Raw genomic sequence first — 26,876 nt, forward strand, 5'->3', positions numbered from 1 at the left:
TAATTTCCAGGTACGTGAAAGATTTCACATTTTCCAAAGCTACTCCATCAAGTGTGATTGTGTTGGTGTCCTTCGTGTTGTGTTTGAGGATCTTGCTTTTTCTATGGTGTATGTTGAGGCCTAATGATGCAGAGGTTTCTTCTACACTGGTTATGTTAACGTGCATTTGCTAGTGTGTTTTGGATAAAAGAGCTAGATCAATTTAGAAATCCAAATCGTCTAGCTGCATCCAAGCTATCCATTGTATTCCTTGTTTCCCCTTTAGATATGCAGGTCTTCATAATCCAGTAAACCATCAGGAGAAGCAACAAATCACCCATCAGAAGCGAGTTATGTTATGTTATTCAACATATTGACAGGTAACCTTATTAACATATTCATTCAGTGAGAATTGTTACTGGAACCTATTCAACAACCTAATTGTCTCTTCAGAAAAACCACTGAATACTTCAATTTCATATATAATTCAAATGCCTTCATTAACATTTATATTATTGATTAATAATACGATATTGATGACACATGTTTACTGAATGCAAATAATTTGGTTGGATACACAGTAACACAGAATTAGCAACAGCAAGACATAAGGATAATTACAATCATATTCTAAACAATTTTATCCCTTATTCAGTATTTATACAAAGAAATTCCATTTTAATTAAGCAAAAATGATATGAACATGTGGCGGAAAATATATTATCTTTTATGTAAATAATATCACATCTGTTCTTCATTATTAATTAGCATTGTACACTTTCATTTTGTATTCATACAGTAGTGAAGGAGAACACAAATGGGGACCAATCGAATGTATTTGAACATAAAATTATAGAACTACTTAGGGAAATCTAAGGATCAAATAGTGAATACTTCATTTGCAAAATGTCAATCAATTGTCTCAAACTTCACTGTTTCTTTTGCAAATATCAAACAATCGTCTCAGAATTCATTGTTCTTTCGTTTCCACATCAACCATTCTCTGTTCTCTTTTCTTTGGTCTTCTTAACCCTTTGCTTCCAGATATTTCACTTTCGACTGATAATACATACTACTTTTATCTGTGGACATCAATAACACACACTACAATACTAAAGGTAAATGTCAAAAAATATTTTAAAGGCAACTTTATATTCAAATTATTGTGTACAAATTTCGGTTTGGTAAAATTTATCCATATATTGTTAGTGGCTTCGCTTCGTTAATCAATCCCTTTGATAACCGTTCTTATATAAATCCTAATGGTGTTTGGTATCAGAAGGCAATAAAAAGCGGCAACTACAGTTTATTTGCGGATAGTACGGATAACAAGCATATCGAGCAAATTTCAAACAGAGAGGCGAATATGTGTATGCGAGTATATACAGAGGCGAATTTATAGTCAAATCGAATAAGGCATAGTTAGACAAGGCAAAGGCTAATAAAAGGATTCAAGTACATATATACGTGCATACAGAGAATCAATCATCGAGTGATGTTTAAACGATTTACATTTAAGCTATAGAGAGACATGTGCGTAGGCTGTCATTTGATCAAGAGTACACGTTTATGCAGATAATATAATGATCATAATAGTACAAAGAAATAGACGAATTGAGCATAATCAAAATTTAACCATAATCAAAATGGATTGTAAGAGAGTTACTATAATATATATACCTCTTTCATTGTTATTCATGTTAAATGATTGAACTAAACAGAGGTAAATCTGGTCATTATAATAATAATTTCATATAATGTCATATTTTCTAATAGCTTGTAAAATTATATTATATTCAGTGAACTGGTAAACAAACTATTTTTATTACTATTATTACTATTATTATTACCATTACCATTATTGTTATTCATTATATGTGAAATTTATATTTGGAATAATCTCAGCGATTGAAATTTAAAATAATTCCAGCATTTCGTCCAGCTAACTTGTCTGGACATCTTCAGGGTAATAAGCAAAATCAAAATCATCAAAGAAATATATAGCTTTTTAATAATCATAACTTAAAAAGCTATATATTTCTTTGATGATTTTGATTTTGCTTATTACCCTGAAGATGTCCAGACAAGTTAGCTGGACGAAATGCTGGAATTATTTTAAATTTCAATCGCTGAGATTATTCCAAATATAAATTTCACACATAATGGCTTCTCTTTACTCGGCGCCTGATTTTTGTCAAACTATTCGTTCTAATCTTGACGAATATTCGTATATATTATTATTATGAGATCAAAATGTCTTTAAAAATCATTATCATCAGATTGTACATTAGAAAAATATATTTAAGAAAGAACATATTTCTGAGTAGCTAAAGTCTAGAATCGAAAAATATCTAAGGTAATGACATAATTTATTTAATGTGATTTAGATAGGTTGTATTAGAAAAAATAACCGACTAAAATACTGATTTCAAATGGCATATTTAAAGTAATGTAGTGTTTATATGTAGATTTGAAGAACCTAACTTTAATCCCATAATTAATCATAGGTGAGCTATACTCATAATAATAACGAATTAGATCGAGAAACCTGTTCAATCCCAGCTAATTTTACTCATGGTTTTTCTAGTTCGTTTCTATGATCTGACCAAAGAACACATATCTTTATATTGTCGGTAGGCATTCATATGACAACAAGCCAATAGCTACTTTTATGAATTACATTACGTGTAACGTTATTTAATCAGCGAAGTAAGAACTAAGCTATAATGATATACATATATGGGACTAATGCGAAACTCCTTAGAAGTGTGCATCTACAAACCCGGTCACGGGATTCGAACCCAGGTTCTATCGGTCTTGCGCGAACGCTTAACTTCTAGAGGAGTCTCATACTAGGACGAAACGGTCTTCCAGTGCTTCCAGGTTTTTCATGGTGATTTAGATTTTATTGACTGAAATTCAACTATTAAAAAGATGGTTTTTGATTCAAATATGAATTTATGTAAATTCAATCATTGATATTTACTGTACTCTAATCAATATCAACTTCAATCTGCTTACATAATAATAACTTATTTTGATTATTTTTCGGCGTATTACAGTATGATTTTTATGAAATATTAATTCACATAAAACTATTACTGACAATCTAATTTTAAAGATTTAAATAGGACCTTGTCTTTTAGAGATAAGAATTTATTAATTCTTTGACAGCTGCCACTGGAACATGTGCTACGTATGGTCAACCACTGCTCATCTAAACGGGTAAGTTTGTCTGATGTAGGAGTACACTGGGAAGAAACTAAGAACGGTCAAATCAAAACATGGAACCAGTCTATAAAGTTATTGAACATTGAACTGAATCATCTGTTAGTAGATGTAGATTATCTGGAGGGGTCTGTGTGATTATCGTAACCAATGGTTGGAGACGTTCAATGACATGGCTCAAAATCGTTTGCAATTAAGCAGGTGTATCCATCCTTTGTCGTCCTTTAAATAATAAGCCATTGAATCTCTCAGAAGATTTATTAAAAGTTTTTATTTAATTAAGTTATATTTTCTGGAATTGCATCTTTGACTCTTAATCTTTGTGATCATCACTGATGTTGTTACTGCCTCTACTGTTCTGGCATTTTACCGGAGAATTTCATCTCTCTGTGCTAATGGAGTATGACAACTTGAACAGATGTACATACGCAACAGGTTCTATGTTGAGATTGATTGACTAGTTTCAATCGTAACCGTAGTAGTTCCATACTGATACGTATTATGATAGGAATTCTAGAACAGAACAACAACTTCAAAATATTCAAAGTGTTTTAAGAAAGGAGTTTTTGTGTTTTACACAGGTCAATTCAATAACACAGATGCGATCAGACAAATCTTCTCCTTATCTAGTCACACGTCAAAATAATAAATAAAATCAGTTGTCAGTATATTTAAATTCACTTGATGTTGTTTGCTTGTATCTGCCCATTGTTGTCTAGGACTGAAATCGATCAGTCTCTTATTATCATCTATGCATGCTGTGAGGATTGCCTCCATATTGCCTTAAGTCACAAGCTTTATAAGCAAAGATGGATAGTGGTTAGCAATGGAATCCATGACGCACGTTACTTCCTATTTGGCACTCGTAGCTAAATGGATAATGCAATGGCGTTTGAAACGAACAGTATTAGGTTTAATTCCCGGTGTGAACATCAACTCTGGGATGCAGGCACACCCAGTTGACGAGTCCCGAATAGGACGAAACGCGCGTTGTAGATTCTACTGCTAGCCACCGTCCATTTTTGCTTATATTGGTATATTTCCTAAGAGTTCATAAGATATTTTACTGTGTTCAAATATATTATTCGCTATAATTTACAATTCGTCTGAATCATTATTTTTTATTTATTATTATTAGCTTTATTCAATATTATATCTTTGGTACAATATAGAATTCTCAGCGCAAAGTATTTCAACAAATTTCCGATTGTTATTTCTTTATCGATGCTGATAATAAATATTGAGTGATCGCTAATTAGATGTTAGCAGTTCAGTAAATTGACATCAAAATAATGTACATTCTTTTCTTTGAATATTGCCATCAACCACAATATCTCTCATTTGACCTTTTATAACTTATACAATGAAAGGATGTACACTTTTTCACAAACGCACCTGAATAGATCATACAATGAATTACCATAATGATCTATCAAAACAAACAAGCAAACAGATAAATTGGTAAAATATTTCGATGGTAGGAACAAGTAGCCCAGATATTTAAGCAATTCGCTTTATTTTTACACATAATTCCATTATTTGGATTTATGTTCATTAAAGTATACAATGAGAAACTCTAACTCATTCATTTATATATAAATACAAATGATCCTCAATTCTTCATTAGGGAAATTGTATTTTTAACTCTAAACATCTACATTTTTTTGTAAGATTCATTCAAATCATTAATCGTTACAAATTTCTTTTGTCTTATTATGAAACGTATTAGAATTCAATAGAACTTACATGGTTACAATGTATTTCTTTAGAGAGGATATAAGATCATAATGACTAATAACTACAAATATGAACAATCTCTATCTGTTATGACTGTTATGATAACATTGGAATAATTGAGTTCATTATGGAAAAACCTGAATGTACTAGACTTTGTAATAACAAAGTTCTTAGTACATTTGTAAGAAAAAAGGTGGTTTAAAATTGTTTGAAAGTGATCTTCCCATCTAATTTGTATACTTTAATAATTCTTAACTATATGTTTAATTATACAGTTCAATCGGATTTCAATGTGGTTATGTGATTATATTAAACAGAAAACTGAGATAAAGAAATTAAAATCTCACAGGTTGAAATCATGAGTCGATTGAAGTTAGACCATAATGGAAGACCTGGAAGCATTGGATGGCCGTTTCGTTCTAGTATGGGACTCCTCAACAGTGCGCATCCACTAGGACGAAACGGCTGTCCAGTGCTTCCAGGTTTTCCATGGTGGTCTAGCTTCAATCGACTCATGATTTCAACCTGTGAAATTTCTAAAACTCTCCACAAAACCCATTCTGAAATTAAAATCTGCCATGTCATACTACTCATTAACATATATATATATATATATATATATATATATATATATATATATATATATATATACTGATGAAAATGATTGAGGAAAAAATCGATAAAAACAATAAAGGAAACTATTAGTTACTTATATAAATTCATAAGTATGTTAAAACAATGTAAACTTCGAAAAAAATTAGTTCTATGTATTATGTACTTATGATGATTTTGTTTATAATAAAAGAATAAAGGAAAAAGATCTATCATCTAGATGAATAGAGTTATGGCTATACTATTAGGCTATTATTGAGCTAATAGTTAGTAATTTCATAAATGACTGCAAAACCATTCATTCATTGTCTGAAATAGATATCTGCCTCTATCCGACACGGATTGAACTCCACTGGTCACAGCTTCTCACTAGAACTCCAAGAAATCATCTTGGAGTCAGTCACTAGTCAGTATATAATGGTTATTATTAGTATGTGGTTGTGAAGATTGTTAAGTTTTTTGATTGAAATTATAAATCAATTTATATTAGTCCACCATTAAAATCTGAAAAGCACTAGACGATCCTGCTCACAGGATTCGAATCTAGGCCCCTCTGTATCAATTAAAAACTTAACAGTCTCCACAACTCCATACTGATAGTAATTTCATAAATGAAAATCACTGTTAAAATTATTTTATATAAAAATTGTAATGTTATATAGTAAATAAAGAACAAGATAACTTTTCAATGAAAATATAATTTACCCATTCATTATTTCAACTTTTACAATAAGATGCTATACAGTTTCTTATATTTTATAATGAAAAAAACAAAAACAATAGGGGTATATTTTCCTTGTTTTCATCATCTACTTACATTTCATATACTATAGAATGATGAATAGATTGTAATCATGGTATTAGTTACGAAAAGATAACTTAAATCATCGATAAAAAAGTGATCAATATTTATAGCTCTTTAGATAATAAACGGAATACACCCATTAAAACATTAAATAAGAAAGATTAGTTCAGTGAAGAGTTCTCTTTTCGGCGAATTCATTTTCAAATCTGTACAATCGCAAACATATATATATACTTATTTTTACAGGATGATAATAATACAGCTTTGAAAATGAATTCGCCGAAAAGAGGTCTCTTCGCTGAACTAATCTTTCTTTAGATAATAATCACTATTATTACGTAATCAGATCAAATATTATATATACATATATATATATAATAATAACTATGGAAATAAAATCAGCTTACAGATGGTTCATCCATTGGTCCAGTATATCCAACATGCATTGTATGCGTACGTTTCAACATACGAAATTTACTACGTACAAATACTGATTTACCTTGTTTCATAGTCATTTAATTAAAAGGAATCATTTAATAGGAAGTTCACATTTATGTATTGTTTTAATGAAAAATAAATATAAATGATGATAATATTTTTTTTAATATATTTTTTTCCTTTAATGATCTATAATGTTTTTCACTTTTGAAAAAAATCCGCTTTATTTTTGTTGTTGAATGGATGCACAATGTAGGGAGAAATATGTTGTCATAGATACAAACACATATATATATATAAATATTATACTGAACACGATCAATATAATCACAGTAACCTAATAAAATTACAATGTTTGTTTTTTGAAAAATAAAATGTAATTTATAATTAAAGATAAATGAATTATCCACACACAGTAACTAAGTGAATATAAAAATATTTAATAATCAAGTGTTAAATAGTTGTTAAATCATAATGATAATGATAATAATAATAATAATAATAATTTTTGTTTTCAAGTCTGTTATCTATTCGTCTGTCTGTATAAACACATGGACGCATACACACACACACATACATACATACATACATGCATAGAAATTGATAGATTGATAGATTTGTGAATCTATGTTAATCATTCGCATAGATACATAAAAGATAAAACAATTCAAGTCATCTATGAAACTTTATATATATTAACCAATCAAATTATTTTTATACAAAATGAACAATTCTCATTATCAGGATGGGTTTTGTGGAGAGTTTTAGAAATTTTCCCAATGAAATTCAATAGAATTTCACCTATGAATTAATCTTTGTAATATAAAATCAAAATGAATATGAAAAATAATTATAAATATCACCGATTAATATCATGAGTCAATTGAAGCTAGACCATCATGGAAAACTTGGAAAATCTCCACAAAACCCTTTCTGATAATAATCATCTGCTCACTAGTGAATGACTTCAAGAGATAGTCCTGGAGTTCTAATGAGAAGCCGTAACCAGTGGAGTTCAACCAGCTCTGTAATGAGATATCAGCTCACTGAAGACAATGGTGTACGGTGGCGCAACTTCGTGGATTGGTTGGAGATAGGCATTAACGCCGTTCGATGACAGCTAGTTCAGCGGTCTAATGATTAAGCGCCTGGCGCGAGACTGATGGATCCTGGTTTCGAATCTCGCGGGGTGCGGGATCGTGGATGCGCACTGCTGAGGAGTCCCACACGGCCGCCCAGTGCTTCTAGATTTTCCATGGTGGTTTAGCTTCAATTGACTCATGATTTCAATTAATGGAATTTCTAAAATCTCCACAAACCCCTTCTGATAATCATAAATATCTTAATATTATATGAAAGAAATACCTTATAAATTTGTGAGTATAATCATATAATATAATACAAAGTGACATAGTTAAGTTCATGAGTCAATGAAAGCTAGACCACCATGAAAATTCTAGATGCCGAATGCTCTGCTATGGTCGAGGGTGGAGAGGGAGAGTTATCTCTTCCTCTCGAAATGCTCAATGCCTTCTCGTGACGAGGGTATATTTTACGACATTGAGAGGATGGAAAGCGAATGTCAGACGCTTTAACCAGGTTGGTGGGTATGAAAAATTGACCTAGGGGAGTTGGAAAACCCTCATTCCAAATCAATGGTGCATATGAGCTTCAGTATCCTGAGGAAACAAATGGCATATGAACCAATCGTTGGTCACCAGCTACCATGGGACTGCATCTCCTAACGTTGTTCCACGGCCTTGTGAATCAGACCTAAGAAAACCACGTGCTTTGGTTTGGGCACCCGGGCAGTATCACAGCCCACACACAAATCAAGTGATTTGTGTGGCATATTTGTAGTCGGTGCCTCTTTGTACCAATATTTATTTCTACAAATGGAATGAAGCACTGGACGGCCGTTTCGTTATAGTATGGGACTCCTCAGCAATGAGCATCCACGATCCCCATGTGGGATTCGAACCCAGGACCTATCGGCCTCGCGTACTAACGCTCACGTTGTAGACCACTGAGCTGGCATCCAATGGTCCTGGGTTCGAATCCGACGGTCAAGAAGTCTCATACTGTGACAAAACCGCCGTCTAGTGCTTCCATGTTTCCCATAGTGATCTAGCTTTAATTGATTCATGAACTCACTGATGAAATGACTAAAGTCTCCACAAACTCCCTTTTGATAACATAGGATGTTTTAAGAAAACAAAATAAGAACAGCCCTTAAAATATCTGTTAAGTTACAATTTTATTCTTAAGTTTGTTAGATTATAAGATAAATTACAAAGATTACGATTACTTTCATTGTTAGATCTTTCATAAAAAAAAACAACAACTAGATATTTATACTTTAAATAGTCTTGATCACTTAGTTTACATCTATCTGGGAATAGGGTTGTCAAATAGATCGAGGATTGTAAAAATCAATCATAGAATAATGAATATAAATAGAATATGGATAATCCTATTTCAATAATTTCCCTTATCTTACATAATAATATGAAACAATACTAAGTCATAAACATCAAATATCCTCATTAATTCAAATATGTTATATCAAATGAATTTCATAAACATCCTGTCTATAATTTTTATTCACAGATTATAGTTCCTTTTAATTCAGGATCTGTTCATAGTCGATTACAAATCTAACAAAATGTGAACAGAATATCACCAAGATATTCACTGGTGACAACATGATATTTTCTAGAAGGAAAGTTTACGTAAATTCTAGAGTATTTCACAACCTCAGCCATTATAAAGGTTATCTATATCAGTAAATTATCCTCAAATTATTATCAGAAAAGCAGAACAGTTGGAACTTATTATTTAACAAAGAAACGATTGGTGGATATTTATTATACTTTATTCCAACGTCAATACATAATATCTCACACTTACTTAATATTTTAAAATGAATAATCATTGAAAACTAATAAAAGTCTTAGTATAAATATCAACAATAGAATCCAAATTTTAGCTAGGTATCGTACCATTTTAGCACTTGTCATCTGGGTGCACCGGACAAGGGACAGAATAATCTGGGGATCATCATTTCCCAAAACATAACACGTAATCCCTGCTTACAAGTATTAAATGACATTAAACCAAGGATTCCTGTTGACTACCTCTATCCACGACTATACATCTCAACGAATTTCACACGAACTTGAAACACCTAAACCAGTGGCCACAATGCGGCTCGATCGATAGAATTCGATCTGCTTTAAAACTGACCTGAAACACACTGTATGGATCATGAATAAATGATCTAAACGCTAGGCAGATGTCAAAAATTCTTCATTTTGTGGAAAATATGTTTCATTGTCCTTCAAATTTTTTGATTGTTCCAATTATCACAGGGAAAAGCATTCAAATTCATATCAGTTACTAATTGCATCAGTTCACTGAGCCTAGATTTAGTAGTTGTTCACATAGGAAAATCAGTGTTCAGCAACGTTCACCAACTTGGATATTCAAAATGGAAATAAGATGGTTTTTATGTCAAACTGTGATTGACTTTAACCATGAGTAGGAAACAACATACATACTTCAACAAGACACTCATTTAAAACCATTTAATGTTTAATAACTGACCGATGGGCGACATAGTAAATTATTCACATGGTAAACAAAATCGGTCATACCAATCGAAACTAGATACAGCAAACAACATTCGACTATTCCACATACAAAGAGGAAGTCTTAACTTATTATCACACGTAGCTATGACAACAACTGTGGAAACTAAAGTTGAGAAAACCATCTCACTAATATATTCATATTTTTATGCATGAGAAAATCTCTGCAATCAAACACATATTTAGAAGCATCAACTAGTAGACGTATCATATCATCAGGGGAATATTCATTTATTATAAATATGTTCATTGGAAGAAGACAACAATTGAATGTCACCAGTGGAGTGTTCACATACATACACCCATACACAGACCACTGAACTAAACAACGAAACTACAAACGTCTTATACTTTGACGTTAACCAGTAGTTGATTGTAAACATAGAAATGAGTAAATTTATCTAATTATATCTAATCACTCGACTGAAAAGATGTCTTCTTACTATGTAAACTTTTCCACTAAGTTTACTGATAAGGAATAACTTCAATGTACATTGATAATAAATATCATAGATATTACTGTTTTCTTCATAAATTCATCTTACTATTTTCAAAAGAATTAAAGAAATATAAACCTCTGAAATGCTTTATTCTTGTCATTGGTGAAGTGTTTTCCTTGAATTCAATGTCAGTTTTTGTTGACAACTCAAAATGTTTCATTACTGTTATCATTTTTGAATTAAGTTTTAGAAAACATGATGACAGTAATGATGATGGTGATAATAATAATAATAATAATAATAATAATAATAATAATGGCAATTATAAACACTTTTTGTGTTCTTCACCCTGTGTTACTGTCCAAACAGACATATTTTGATGAATTCTCGATGTTCCAATAGGATGCTATGACCTCCAGAACTTAGGAATTTTTAATAACAATCATTATAAGTCGTGTATTCTGATAATCAAAGTTAAAACCTCTAATAATTTAATTCCAACTCAATATTCAAATAGAACCTTATCACCAGGATGTCAACACAGTTTTAAGCCTAATGGCTCAAATGTTATTTTATTATTACTACTAAACTCAAGTAGTTTATCGATTTCAAATCAACTCGCGATCTATGCTAATTTCATAGATACACATTCTCTATATTCTTCATTATGTTTATGTTGTTTGTTTGTTTTTGCTTGTTTGTTTTTGTTGTCATACTACAAATAAAGCACAGATTACTTTTAACCGAATTTCCTATATTTAGGTTACTTCCTGTGTTTACTAAAATAAATATCATTATATGAATTAAATGATAATAAATATTTCAATTAAATAAACTACACATTACATTCAATTGATGATGATGATGATGATGATAATAATTTGTAAGTAAAACACTTTAGATGATCAGAAGATATTTTGTTTTGTTTATTTTTATTTTGCGTTTTTTTTCTTTTCCCCACTTCGTTACTTAGATCTGAAGATCATTTTAAGTGAATATAATAAACATAGAACTTTTCAAATGAAATCGTAATGATACAGAAGAGGTTTTGTGGAGATCTTAGAAATGTCACTGATTGAAATCATGAGTCAATTGAGGCTAGACCATCATAGAAAACTTGGAAGTACTGGAAGCACATACTTTTTCTCTTTTTGATTACTTCTTATGCGCTGATAGACATTTAACACATTTATCCTTGTTGTTGTTGCGTGCAACATTAATTTTAAAAGATTGTTTTCATACTGTCCATCTGTTTATTTGTTACTTCTTATCACTTTTACTCATTTTTTTTTAAAACAATTTTTCGGTGGGACTATGAATTATGGAAAAACCAATCAAATTTACGATAACAGGTTATAAATTTTGGCGTGATAATCATTCACCCATTTGGTTAAATAGAGTTTTTGGTATTATAGCTGATGTCAGTTCGTGATGAAAACTCTAAATCTAACCATGTCTGTTGTGAGATAGTAACTCACTGAAGACAACGTTGGATGTGTCACTCAATTTTGTGGATTAGTTGAAGTTAGATATTAACACTGTTGGATGGCGGCTGAGTGGTCTACTGGTTAAGTGCTCGCGCGCGAAACCAGTAGGTCATGAGTTCGAACCTCACAGGGGGCGAGGTCGTGGATGCGCACTGGTGAGGAGTCCTACAATAGGACGGAACGGCCGTCCAGTGCTTCCAGGTTTTCTGTGGTGGCCTGGCTTCAACTGACTCATCATCTTAACCACTTAAATTACTAGATCTAATTCTTAACCCTAATCATCAACTATAAATTATAATCCTTATTCTTTAAACTGATTTAGAACTCGCATTTAAACCTAGTAAGTACGTAGATACTCTCAAAGTCAATTGAGTGTTGCTCAAAGGTCATCCATAAATTACAGTCTCAGCTAATTCTTTAAATGATATTTATTTGATCCATCTAGGAAATATACTTTTGTTTTTCTCTTATTAGTTGCTGAATAATGTTTTAATGTAATCATATAATATAAACAACAAACTGAGCTAGATCCATATATTGTTTTATTCAAGTTTTTTTCCTTATTTCATTCTATCATTCTTTGAATACATTCAATAAAATAGTTCTTTCTCAAAGAGCAATCGACTTTAAAATGGACATATTTATGAAAAGTTTTAAATATTCATAAAAACTAAGAATAGATTTAAATATAACATCAAATGTAGAATTATGTAATTCACCATTATTGTTCTATTTACATATAGTGTGGGCTACTTATACCCACATAAGTAGTATATAACGATGGTAAAGAATAGAATGTATTTCAGTAGAAGATCGAGAAGGAAAGAACGAAAACGAAAGGCATTTGGTATGGAAATGCATAAACAATGAAATCTGAGACTATGGACTGATACAGGTACAGTGAAATTTGAGACAATTGTTTGATGTTATACAAATTAATTATTTACTGTATGGTTCTCAGATTTAAGTGAGATGTACTGTAATTTTGTGCTCATATCACATTCGGTTGTCCTCATCTGTGCTTTCCTTCATTACAACGTATATTTAAGCTTAATTAATAGATTTCAACTTCATAGTGTCAATTATATAATAAAAATGATAGATGGTTTCGTTTGGTAAATAAAATAGATAAAATAGGATACAGGATAAGTAATTAAATAAAATAGATTATGTAACCAATATTCCAGTAATGGACATTAAACTTTATTAATTTAATGGGATGGATAAAAAAAAAAAAATAATAATAATAATAATCAGTAATATGATTATATTCCGTTTAATTAATTTTTCATTAAGCCTTATTGATCAGTTTCTATTAAATCATTTCCATGATGTCACAGTAGTGTATGACGCCAGTATTCATTAATAATATATATATAAATGGGCAACATACCAATGATTTTGAATGTTTAGTCCTACAGACTAAAATGGAATTAGAATGAAATGTATAAAGAAAAATTGATTACAAATTGTCTTTTTATGTACTGTTTATTATGAGTAGTTGTTATAAGGCAAATATTTTTGATAGTTGAGTTCATGAGTCAATTAAAGCTAGACCACCTTGGAAAACATGAAAGCGCTGGGCAGCCGTTTCGTCCTAGTAAGCATCCATGATCCCACCTTCAGGATTCGAACTCAGGACGTTCGATCTTACGCGCGAACGCTTAAACTTTAGACTACTGATATGACCAGCATTCAACCGTGTTCATGTCTAACTTGAACCAATCCACCAAATTGTGCCACTGTCCATCATTGTCTTCAGTGAGTTACTATCTCACAGTAGACCCGGTTGAACTTCACTGGTTACGGCTTCTCACTAGAACTCCAGGAAGTACATCTCAGAGACTGTTACTAGTGAGCACATAATTATGATTATCAGAAAGGGTTTGTAGTAATTTAATTGTTGAGTTGGTGGAGGGTGGTGCGATTTCGTGGATTAGTTGAAGTTAGCTTTAATTGAATCATGAACTCAACTATTAGATTAATACAATCTTCACCCCCTTCTGAAAATATTTCCGATTTGTAATCTAAAATGAGTATTGTTCGGTATGCCATGGTTACATGCATGATATTAATTTTTAAAATAAGTTTAATAAAATGTCATATGATGTAATCATTCACAATATACACAAAAAAAGAAATACTATAATTTCCTAAATGTATGTATATATATATATGTATTGCCCGCCTTTCGCACTACGTTTTGTACTGGTAATCAAAAATTCAATCGAACACCAAACTTTGTTTTTGCCTGCTCTATGATAATTAAATGTTTATGCATAAGAAAACCATGACTCATGGAAATGAAAATGACTATAATGATTTCATTCCATAAATTTAATCTAAACAATCAATCTGGAGACCAACTCAGCTAGTTGAAATTGATGTATGCACTATTAGAGATTAAGTACTCATGTTCAATCTTGAGTGAGTTATAGGGAACTCAAAATAATTAAGTCTTAGTTTACAAGGTAATTAAACAAATAATCCCTACAGTGGTATATTAATAAAAAGTGATGTGTTCAATGCTCTCTTGTATTTAATAGTTTATCAATTCATGATAAGAAACCGTTTTCATATTAGAATAATCTCCGCTAATCACTCAACTACATAAATTCTGAGAAACGATTGCATCATAGTCATTTACAGTTTGTAAGATTAGACATGTATGATTATAGCAGCATCTGTTCAGGGTTATAAACCTCAGGTGAAATTCTATAGAAATTAACAAATTGTTCATCGGTTGTCAATTTAAGAGCATAATTAAAAATATAATCGTGAATTATGTTATATCATCGAATGAACTCCATAAACCTTATAATCTGACTGTAATGGAGTTTAAAAGATTCAACGATAAATGATTAAATGATAACTGTTAGTCAAACAAATAACTTACCAAAACTCTGTGGTCGAAATGGTACATTATTTCTACTGTTTAAAACATTTACCGCTTGGAAATCTTATTATAAAAGCACTAAACAGAATAGAACGACGAATAGACAGAATAACAGACAATCATCTTCGAATAGATACAGAAAACTCAAGTAATAGGAGAATGTTAACATATTGAGTTATACCTTAAAGATAGATGATAAATTTACTTAATTTTGAAGCTACATGTAAATTGTATTATCAACCCTAACAAGCTAAGAAATCTAACATTTAAACAATGAACTCCTATATTCAATTTGAATGATCGAATGATATTACTAGGCGTTCAAATTTGGGAATAGCTCTAAGTCAAATAGATGAATTTGTACCTATTAAGAAAATGAGTCGAAACTAGATCTCTTAACAGCAAAATTATTATATGTTTATCACTAACAAGCTTCTAAATAAAATTTTAGACACTTATTTAAACAATTGAGTGGAAAAAAGGAGTTTTACAGTGTTATTAATTAGTCAGTTATCATGGATAGTTGAAATGTATCATAATGTAACTGATTTGCAATATGTAGTTCAATAGATCCGAATTATGTGTTTCCTATGAAGATTGTTAAGGCGAGATATCCGTCTATCAATAAAAATACGAGTATACTGTCTGGCGGTCCGTTCTGTTTTAATTTACGGCAACGAAACCTGGACATTAAGAGCAGAAGACACTTGTAAGCTATCAGTATTTGACCACAGATGCCTTAGAAATATTGCTGGAGTCTGCTGGGATCACCGGGTAAGTAATAGTGAGGACAAAGGCGGGGTATTTGGGAATGATGGTAAATCAGTTGACGAGGTCGTGAATCTTCATCTACTGAGATGGTTGGGTCACGTGTTACGTATGCCCGAACACCGTTTACCATGACGTACAGTGCTAACCGGTGTTTGAGATGGTTGTCAGAAAGTTAAGAGTGGCCAAACCAAAACGTGACATCAGTTTCTGAAGTCACTAACTTCTAGTCTGAGCCATTTTGGTCGATGCAGACTACCTGGTTGGGGTCCGCGTGACTATCGTAACCAATGGTTAGAAACTGTGGGTGACATGGCTCAGAATCGATCACAATAGCATAGGTGTATACACTCTCTGTCTTCCTTTATACTGTGGTATTAAAATCGCTTTCCATCTTTCTTTCTATGAACTAATTCTTTCTTCTTGTACTATATCCTTATATGCGATCTTTCTCTTATATATCACCACATCTGAATTAACTACATTTATGAATCTGGTGTCCATTTTGTTGTATTAATGAGGTATGGCAATTTGGACCGATGCATATTTGTGCTTGATCCTACGTTGTAGCTGACTGACTGATGAACATTGTTAATAAATCAATCAAATATCTATTCACTTATCAACTTTAAATATCTTTGCATAATTTTATTTAGTTTTTTTTTGTTATCCACTTGTGTATCGTTTAACTGTCAGTTTCTACTGTTGATAAGCTTCAACAAACATTGATCATAAAATACTAGTTCCTTTTCTATTCTTTTCAGTCATTTACAATTAATATAGTTTTAAAACAGTTTATAACCTCCCTATATTTATGCATCATACACCTTAGAATAATAATGTCATATAACCATTACATAAAATCTATTCAATTTCGGAATATCATTATGAAAAACAAACGAACAAACAAACAACAACTTGTTTTTCCCTAGCACTTCAATAGAAGACAGATTTGTTTCTGGATATATATATATATATATTCTAATTATTATGTTACATTCTGACAGAAATTTAGACGACAGCTTTTTGTTGTTTTTTTCAACAACTGATACCGATTCACAAATGATAACACCATGGTGAGCGCATTATTATTATCAATGCAAAGTGGGAGGTATTTAAACGAAGTTAACCCTTTCATTGATTTAATTTATAGCACAAGTTTAATTTATGAAAATAAAAAGCTACTGGTTGATCTTTTAGAATTACATAACAAATGTTAATGTTGTTGAATTGTTATAGACCAGTGGTTTAAAGTTTCAGAATCTATAGTACAAATTAAACGAGTCAGCCTTGATATTCTGTTCAGTGTGGTGAAGTTTCATTAAAGGATGAAATAGTTATTCAATAGTTGTTTCATTAAAGTCAATCTTTATGATGAAATTTAAATCGAATTTTAGTTACCTAGTGAATGATTAAGTGTGAAATGTGATCAGATCACTATAACTGTAGTTAAATGAGTTCACAAAGAGAACTTATCCTATTTTGAATCATACAAATTTCATTTTTCACTAATTTTATTTTTGTATTGTTTGTTGGTATCTTGTCATTGATGTTTAGAACTGTAGTTGATCAGTCACTTATTGAATATCTGGATACTGCCTTAACTCAAAAGTATTATAAGCAGAGATGGATAATTAAATCTAGTTGACAAATTCTAACTAAGACAAAACACGCATCTAGAATTCCATCACTAGTCACCATCTATCTCCGCTTATCATGCTTATTTTTCACTGTTATTTTGTTGACATCTTTTCAGCTTTTCAACTAGATATATTATCTAATCACTATCTGATCATTTCAGTTCTTTTATATCTAGCAAAATAAAGTTGTACTTTAACATAGATACACAACTATAAACCTAATAGAATTATCTTTTTATTTAATTGAATTTATTTATTGTATATACCATAAATGAAAGTAGGCCAATAATGATGGCAACAGATATGAATAAATAATCATTTGTTACATGAGAAAAAAAACAATATTTTTTGTACAACAAAAACGACGGCGACAACAACAACAACAACGACACTTGTAAAGGCTCAGAAGAAATTGTCTTTAAAATGTTACTTTTTTTTCTTTTATATACAGTCTATTCTAAAATTGTATCATGAATTAAGATCTTAAAAAATAAACAAACAAACTTAATGAGATAGACGTAAACGAGGTAAAAAAAAGGAAAAGAATAGTGGTAAACATAAATAAACAATCGACCATTACGTTTGATAGATTCTACAAGGAATATAATCATATTTGGATTGATGTTATAATTTTAATACTTTCAATAATACATGTTCACTTTCGTTTGTTCAATGTTCAATAATGAACACGTTATGAATATATGTTTGTTTAGTTATGGCGTCTATGTGGTTGCGTGTCATTTTCTTGGGTTTATTCACGGATAGAATATAAAATAGACTAAATTATATTAAATCACGCTTCATATAATAATCATAATGGTAATAATAGTACTAAACTAACTGTAGTAAAAATTTTTATTAGGGACAAAGAGAAAAATAAACGAAACATGGAATTAAAAAGAATACTGTATTTAAATGAATATGTCTCAGTGAGAAAGTTTGTACCACGAATTGATATCAACTAGTAGAGACATATTAAAACTATTCAGTACTGTGCATTTACAAGTGAAACAAATAGTTGAATTCATGAGTCAATTAAAGCTAGATTACTATGAAAGCACTGAACAGCTGTTTCGTCCTAGTTTGGGACTTTTCACCAGTGTGCATCCATGATCTCGCCTTGTGAGATTTGAAATAAGGACATATCGGTCTCGCGCTCGTGTGCACTCAGTTTAATTAAATTTTAAGACACAAACTTTATAATTTCAACTTAATGGTATGAAGATAACATAACTATTATGTGACAAGAAAGTTTTATGTTTTGCACCGTTGATTTAAGGCTATGATTGCACATTACTATGAGTAGTCATAATTTTAATGGAATTAACTTCAAGATGGAGGAGAATATTTGTAGCTCAGATGGATGATTTTGATGGAGAGAACGAAACTTCGAAATTAATTTCATTATTTTCACTTATTCTCTAGATGATATTGCTGGGGACGTTAGATCCCCAATACTCATATTTTGTAATTTTATCTTTGTGGAGCTTGTATGCAGATGTATACCTGGGCATTTCTTACCACCCATGCACATAGTCGATTGACGAACTTATCGACTAAATGTTTAAAAACTTCCATGGCAATATCGATTATATGTATTTGTATAAATACGCTTGATTTGTGTGCTTGAGAGACCTGGTATCTTCTGGTTGTCTGTAGAATACACTTTCTATATCTTACCAAGACTTCTGGATCGAGTTAGTTGAGTCGAGGACAACGGATCAGTATAGTCTATCAAGTCTCTGAATCCTTGATTGTTCGTTCCGTTCCGAGTAAGACGAATCAGTAGTAGCATTCAAGTTTAACGAACGTAATAGATATCTATTATACTTGTAGAACTCATAAGTGAATTCTACTTGGTACTGAAACTTCTAATCTGACAACACATGGTAAGAACACAAAAACTGTGGATATGGATTTATTTGAACCTGGAAATAAATCATATTGACTTGTACGATATATTCACAGTTAGATTTGTACAAAACTGAGTTGAGTAATGGGCAATATCAATTCACCAATGAAAACATATGATAATGAAAATATACTTCAATTGGATTGCTTACCTTATCATCATTGGTTAGTTCTGTGTCAAGAATGAAATGATCTAAAACAAAAATTAAATAAATCAACAAAAATAAATTATTATCATAAAGGGGTTTTGTAGAGATTATGGTAAATTTAATAGTTGAATTGATCAGTCGATTAAAGCTAGACCACTGAGGAAAAAGCTGGAAGCACTAGATGACCGTTTTGTCCTAGGATGAGACTCGTCAATAATGCGTATCTATGATCTCACTCACGAGAGTCATTCCCAGAACCTTCGATCTCGCACGCGAACGTTTAACCCCTAAACCAGTGAGTCATCATAATATTTCAAAGAATAAAAGTAATTATTACTTAATAAACATTTTTCTGATAAATTTTATATAAGGGATTACTATGACTAAATAAAATCATTCTTATCATTGTTAAGAATCTTAATGTTTCTCTTTTAGGTTGTCACATTTTAAAGACGATATAATGCTTGAATTACCAATGAAAGTGTGCACTGTGTTAAGTTTATTTAAATAAACACTTTAAGTTAAATAGTGATTTATGAACGCTAATCTAGATTAGTGTACATACTTCCTTACATTTAAACATCTCCCATACTGTTTATCTAAATGACCATGAATTAATGAAACTATGGAGATTTCTATATTCGAAAGTCTATTTACTTAGCTTACCTTCAGTGTTGTACGGACATCACAAATTAGTCATTATAAGATAAAATTAGCATTCGGTACCGATATATATAGTGTCTGTGAAATACTTAATTGATTCAATACTTGTTACTGGAAATCATGAATTAGACTAAGCAAGTAACAACTCTAAAATATCAGATAAGGGTTCATTTAATACCTAAAATAGAACAACATAATGTCCGACTACAGTAGTTTTTCAATGATTTGTATTAGTTAACATTAGCCGATAAACTATTCACTAAATTTACAATAACTGACTATGATTGACAGTCATACTAATGTGGTTACTCTTTAACATGTGATTACTTATTATAAAGGATTGAAGAAAGGAACCACAATTGCATGTCAATCGCACTTAAATCAGTTTAGTCCTCTTTAACTATATCATTATAGACTATCAGAAATATATACGATATAACTATTCAAAATACAAGTTGAAACAAACGGAATCTATTATCCTAAAGGTTTATTAACCGCTTGTTTCGTCAAAATATCAATGAAAAATAAGGTTTATATATATAGGAAATTGATTTTGAAATGTGCTGCCTAAAATTATTTAGTCATAAAAGACAAACACAGTTTGATGATACACTGAATGAAAACCAATTCTATACCTACTGTAGACACATTATACACAACTACTAGAGTGAAGTTTGGTAAACCTAATAAATTAACCCATTCAGTTGTTATAACCGATTATCAAATCATGAATTAACTTTCCGGTCAATCAGCTATCGAAATCAATATTAATTTATTCTTCAAAGTTACTATAGTTTGTAAAATATGTAGCTCGACAATGTACATGTTGAATTGCATTTCACAGTATATTATTACAGTACGGTTGGATAAACATCTTAATCATTGGATATTTGATATTGATTACCCCATATCAATCGAAAGGAAACAGACCTTTTAAAGTAAATAATGCTCTGGGGGTCATTGAGCTTAGATATTAAGTATGGACATCAAAGTTGACGTTTTCCTTAGCATTTATACGCGGTTAAATAAACATAAATTCAAACAGAATACCTATTACTTAATTAATAAAATATTTGGCCATATATTAGTTGATATCTTAAACTGTCTAAGATTATATAAAATACAGTATCAACGAACTGTATTAATGTTTTTTTTTTGAATTTTAGTTTGTCAGAAACACTCAAACATGTTCTTTTCAATAATTATTATCTAACCATAACGTACTAACATAAAACTTTCTTCTATGATCCTATTTATAATCGGTTAATAAGTAACCATGGTATAGTTCTAAAATCTTTAAATAAATAATTATGAAAATTAAATTCACTTGGTATTGTTTAATTGAAACTTCCTTTACGACGTTTAGGACTGCAATCAATCGGTCTCTTATTAACATATATGTATTCTGTGCAGATTGTCTCGATATTGCCTTAAGTCATAAGCGTTATGAACAAAAATCAATGGTGGCTAGCAGTGGAATACAGTCCTAAACATCAATGAGAAGATTCAAACAAACCATACAAAATGAATTTAAACTTCACTGCGTTGCACAAGCAAGTGCCTATCAAGACTCAATATCTATATGGATAACGTAATGGTGTTTGAAGAGAGCGGTACTGCGTTCGGGTCCCAGAATGAACATCAACTCTAAGATATAAGTACATCCGGCTGACAGGTCCAAGATAGGACAAAACATGCATCCTGGTTTCCACTGTTAGCCACTATCCATCTTTATATATAAAAATTGCTGTATATATTATTAGACGATAAATCTCAGAGAGTTAAATTCTAACAAGACCAAAAAACAGAACAAATCAAACTGTTCACTAAATACATTTCATATCTCCATATTCATTATTTTTAAACAAACATCTGGACACTAAATAAATATTCGTAACAGCTTTCAATTACTATAACATTAAAGCAAATCATTTTGCCAAATTTTTTTTTAAAAAAACAACAATAATATAAATGGTACATAAGATTAATTATTTTATATATAGGAATAATCAAACAAATGGTAACTAATAAAAAATCAATTAAATGAAAGATACCATGGCAACAAATTTTCATTCAAATAATAAAAAAATACAAAAAAAAAATGAAACTATCCATCTTATTCCGGTTACATAACTGACGCCAAAATAAGATTTGCTTTATTTGTTCAAATATTACAAATAGTGTGAATTTAAGAATTTCCCTTAATTATACAATTACCTTTATATAAAAAATTAAAAAAATAATTCTATTATTATGTAATCATGGAATGATCATATTGTAATTACCCATTTGTTCCATATTGAAATAAATAGGAATCCAAGAGTAAGTCATGATTGTTTCTTTTTTTCTCTTCTTATCACATTTCTTTTTTTTGTATTTTCTGTTACCAAGACATTTCTATTGTATTATAAGTGAATTTTAACAAAGAAAGTGTAACTAATATAGATACAACGACAACAACTACTACTACTAATAATAATAATATGACGTAACACGTATGTAAATGTGAATAATCAGCTGATTAGAAGTCTGAGAGAGATATTACAATAAAACATTCTAATTTTATAATTAGCAGAGGATAATTATTCTGGTATGTTTCCACTTTGAATGGTAATTGGAATTAAAGTAAAGAATAATAAGTATAACAGTTGTTGAGGTATTATTGGATAGTTAGATTTTAACAGATGATATTCTAGCTCTTCTTATTCTATACAAGTCAAGATAATCAGTGTAGCAGAAACCTCTTCAGCATTAGGCCTCAACATACAGAAAAGAAAAAGCAAGATCCCCAAGTACAACACGAAGAACACTAACCCAATCACACTTGATGGAGAACTCTGGAAGAGATGGAAACTTCTACGTACCTGGACAGCAACATCGATAAATAAGGAACATCCGATGCAGATGTAAAGGCAACGATTAGCAATGCAAGGGCAACAATCCTACAGTTAAGGAATATATAGAACTCAAAACAACTGTCAATCGATATTAAAGTCAGAATCTTCAATAAGAACGTCAAGACAGTTCTACCGTATGGTACTGAAACGTGGAGCACTACCACAACCATCATTACAATGTAGAAGTATTTGTAAACAATTGTCTATGTAAGATATTGAATGTTCGTTGATCGAATACCACCAGCAATAGTGTACCATGTGAGAGAACAAACTAGTTTCCAACGGAAGAGACAATTAGAGAAAGATGTTGGAAGTGGAAAGGATATACTTAGAGGAAATTTTCAAAAAGCATCATGAAGCGAGCGCTGATTGGGAATCCTGAAACGAAACGGAAAAGAGGAAGGCCGAATAACACACTAAGTCGAGATCTGGAAGTAGACACCAAAAGAATGGATAGCAATTAGAAACAATTGTAAAGGACTGATCAGGACAGAGTATTCGATGACGAATACTGGTGGGTGGCCTATTCTCTTCCATGAAGGATAACAAGTGTAAGTAAGTAAGTAAGTTATCAAGTTCAACCATGACACTGATATATATACTTTCATAATTATGAAAATTTATTGTTATGGAATATGAGCTAATTTAGTTAGTAAAAATGACCGAAACGTTATATAAGTTGAAAGTTAAGATAAATATAAAAAGAGCATTTGAGAAATGAATTTGAAAATGTTTATGTAAAAAATAATTACTACATATTTCATGTTCTTGACCATACTGAAATTTAGTTCCAGGCATTTAAGAACTTGACTAAAATTAATGCTCTTAATGTAACTTCACCTGTAGCTCTTCTAGAGTTATAGCTGGTTTTAAACTCGAGTGAATAATCAAGTTTGAGCATGAGGTTAGTAACATTAGTAACGTTAGTAGCTTTAACGTAATCATACTATAAAAACACTGAATTAAACCTTGAAGCCATGAAATCATTCTCATGTTTCAAGCGTGATTGTAATCTGATTTCATTGCATGGAAACATACTAAATATATATGTTTTATTGCCACAAAATGAATTCTACATAAAGTTTAATAACACTGATCAATAATCTAGTTTAAAACTCAATCAAAGTATATATGAAAAATATCCCACGAAATTCATTCTTGAATCATTAGGTCTCAAACCAAACAAAACATCATCATAACATTTTGGCAAAACTTAAACTGTGTAACAGTTTAAATGAAGTAAAATTTTAATTACACATGGTTTTTAAGCGATATGGTTATACACTTGACCTACTTAACTAAAATGATGACACTGCATCATGGAATCAAGACTATATGCTCTGTGGATACGATTGAAGATGAAACAGAGTCATTATACGTAACCCTGAAGGAAAATGGATATCCTGAGAAATTTATAAATAGAAACATAGTTAATAAAAGACGGCATAGAGAATACTCAACTGCAAATAAAAAGCCTCTGTATGTACGCTTACAATTCAGAGGCGATGCACCGAGTGAAATGCTAAGACTTAAGTTAAGCAGATCAATTCAAAGGACGTTTAATGCGGCTAAACTACAACTAATGTTCTCCACACGACCAATAATCACTCCGAGGTTGAAAGATAAATTACCTAGACTAGCCGCCTCCTTCTGTATGTATCAATTCAACTGCTCCTGTGGAGCAAGTTATATTAGCAGATATTCTAGGAATTTGTACATTCGGGCTCGTGAGCACCTCCCCGTGTGGTTAAGCAAAGGTGTTGTCAAAACTGTTAACAGTTCTATCTTAGACATCTAGTTCAAACAGGACATACAACCAACATGGAGCAATCTTTTGCAATAATCTATCGTGTTAACAGCAGTCTACCTAATTCCGTCAGACTGTGAATCCTACAGACGGCTGAAGCAATTGCTATTCGGATCAAAAAGCCAGAGCTTTGCATCCAAAAGAAGTATGTTTAGCCACTCCTTTTACCCTGGCCAGCTTTGGGGTCAACTAGTTAATAATTAATTTTATAATATGCTGATTTAATCTGATTAATGTTCATTTTATGCCCCAAACGTATTATTATTATTATTATTATTATTATTATTACACTTGATAACCTTTTTGAGAACTTTATTCAATGTCCACCCCTAAATCTACTATATCTGACCTAAATCATATTATTCTGTATATTACGTAATTCCTGATTTTTATCCCATTATTCTCTCATCCCAAATTGACCATATTTATTCTGATCATTTCACTCGCAATTTCATTTCGCTTATAAACTGGTTCAAGTTAACACTTTATATTAATCAGTCCCAACATTAACGATCTGATTTGATTTCACATGACAAACAACAATTCTTGATTCACATATTACAATTTCCAAATGATGTACTCTGTCTTAAATCTGACCAATTTTATAGATTATTAATTTGGATTTATAATTGTAGAACCTGATGAGAAATTATTGAAAAGAATATTCCTCATTCATATAATTGTGCTTGATTATAATGGGAATTTTACAGCGATCACATTTTCAATGGTTCATCAAATGGCTATTTTTAAAAGCTATACAATGTACTTAAACAAATGATAAGGATAAACAAAATCAATGTAATGCTTATCAATTAGTAAACATATAGTCTATAAATTATGTTCATATTTAAGCAATATCAAAACATAAAATAAGTAGTATTCATTTCTAATTGATGTGAAATATTTCAATATAGAAACAAGGATATATGGACTTCTATATGTGTTTCAGCGTTATATTACTTGTTTATTAATTATGAATGAAATTCTCTTCATCTCTATGCAATAGACATATGCAATCCATTGACTCGTGGGCACATAATGGGAAACGTTATTGATTAGTTTATGATAACATTAAAAAAAAATAATTAAAAAACAAATTACGTCTATTAGTTGCATCTGCCTACTCAACAAGCATCAAGAACGGATTCATAAATACACATATACAAATGTATATTGAATCTCCTAGGAAATGTTGTTTAATTTTTCATTCTAGTGAATAAGAATAAATAATATTCATAATCAGTAGTATATTTATTTTGTCCGTAAATAATGAATATTCAAAATGTTATTTATGAATTATGAATAATTATAAATTACATATTATACAATGAAATAGAAATTATGTGAAATCTAATATCTGTGACAGTTTAATATATCTAGGATTTGTTTTGATGAAACTCTGATAACATTTATTGAAATGTACTTGATATTGTTTAAATGAATCTTCTCATTGATGTTTGAGACTGTAAATGATCAGTCTGTTATTGGAATATGTGCATCCTGTATGGATTGGATCGATATTGCCTTAATTTACAAGTATAATGAGCAAAGACATAGTGTGGCTAGTAGTGAAATTCAGGATACGAGTTTCATCTCATTCGGCTTTCATCAAGTAAATAATACTGTGTGAATTTAAATTTCACCACATTTCACAATCAAATAGCTGTTAGAAATCAGTAGCTAAGTGATAACGAGATGGCATTTAAAGCAAACAGTGCTTGGTTCTCATCCCAAAGTGAACATCAGCTCAGAAATGCAGATACATCTAG

At 30.8% G+C, this 26,876-nt stretch overlaps 1 protein-coding gene across 2 annotated transcripts in view; it reads right to left on the minus strand.

Moving 5' to 3' along the window:
- PLEKHG7_1 overlaps positions 1–26,876 on the minus strand; it is a 176,991-nt gene that overhangs the window by 79,710 nt on the left and 70,405 nt on the right. Inside the window, exon 1 of one of the 2 annotated variants that reach the window (XM_051213017.1) lies at positions 6,769–8,241. In XM_051213017.1, coding sequence (XP_051068952.1) covers positions 6,769–6,876 — 108 coding nt within the window. In that variant the 5' untranslated portion in view covers positions 6,877–8,241. Of the gene's footprint in view, positions 1–6,768; positions 8,242–19,743; positions 19,785–26,876 lie in introns of those variants that run through there. The other variant, XM_051213018.1, reaches the window with a different exon arrangement.

This window comes from Schistosoma haematobium, chromosome 3 (genome assembly GCF_000699445.3).
Source record: "Schistosoma haematobium chromosome 3, whole genome shotgun sequence".
Taxonomy (NCBI): Eukaryota; Metazoa; Platyhelminthes; class Trematoda; order Strigeidida; family Schistosomatidae; genus Schistosoma; species Schistosoma haematobium.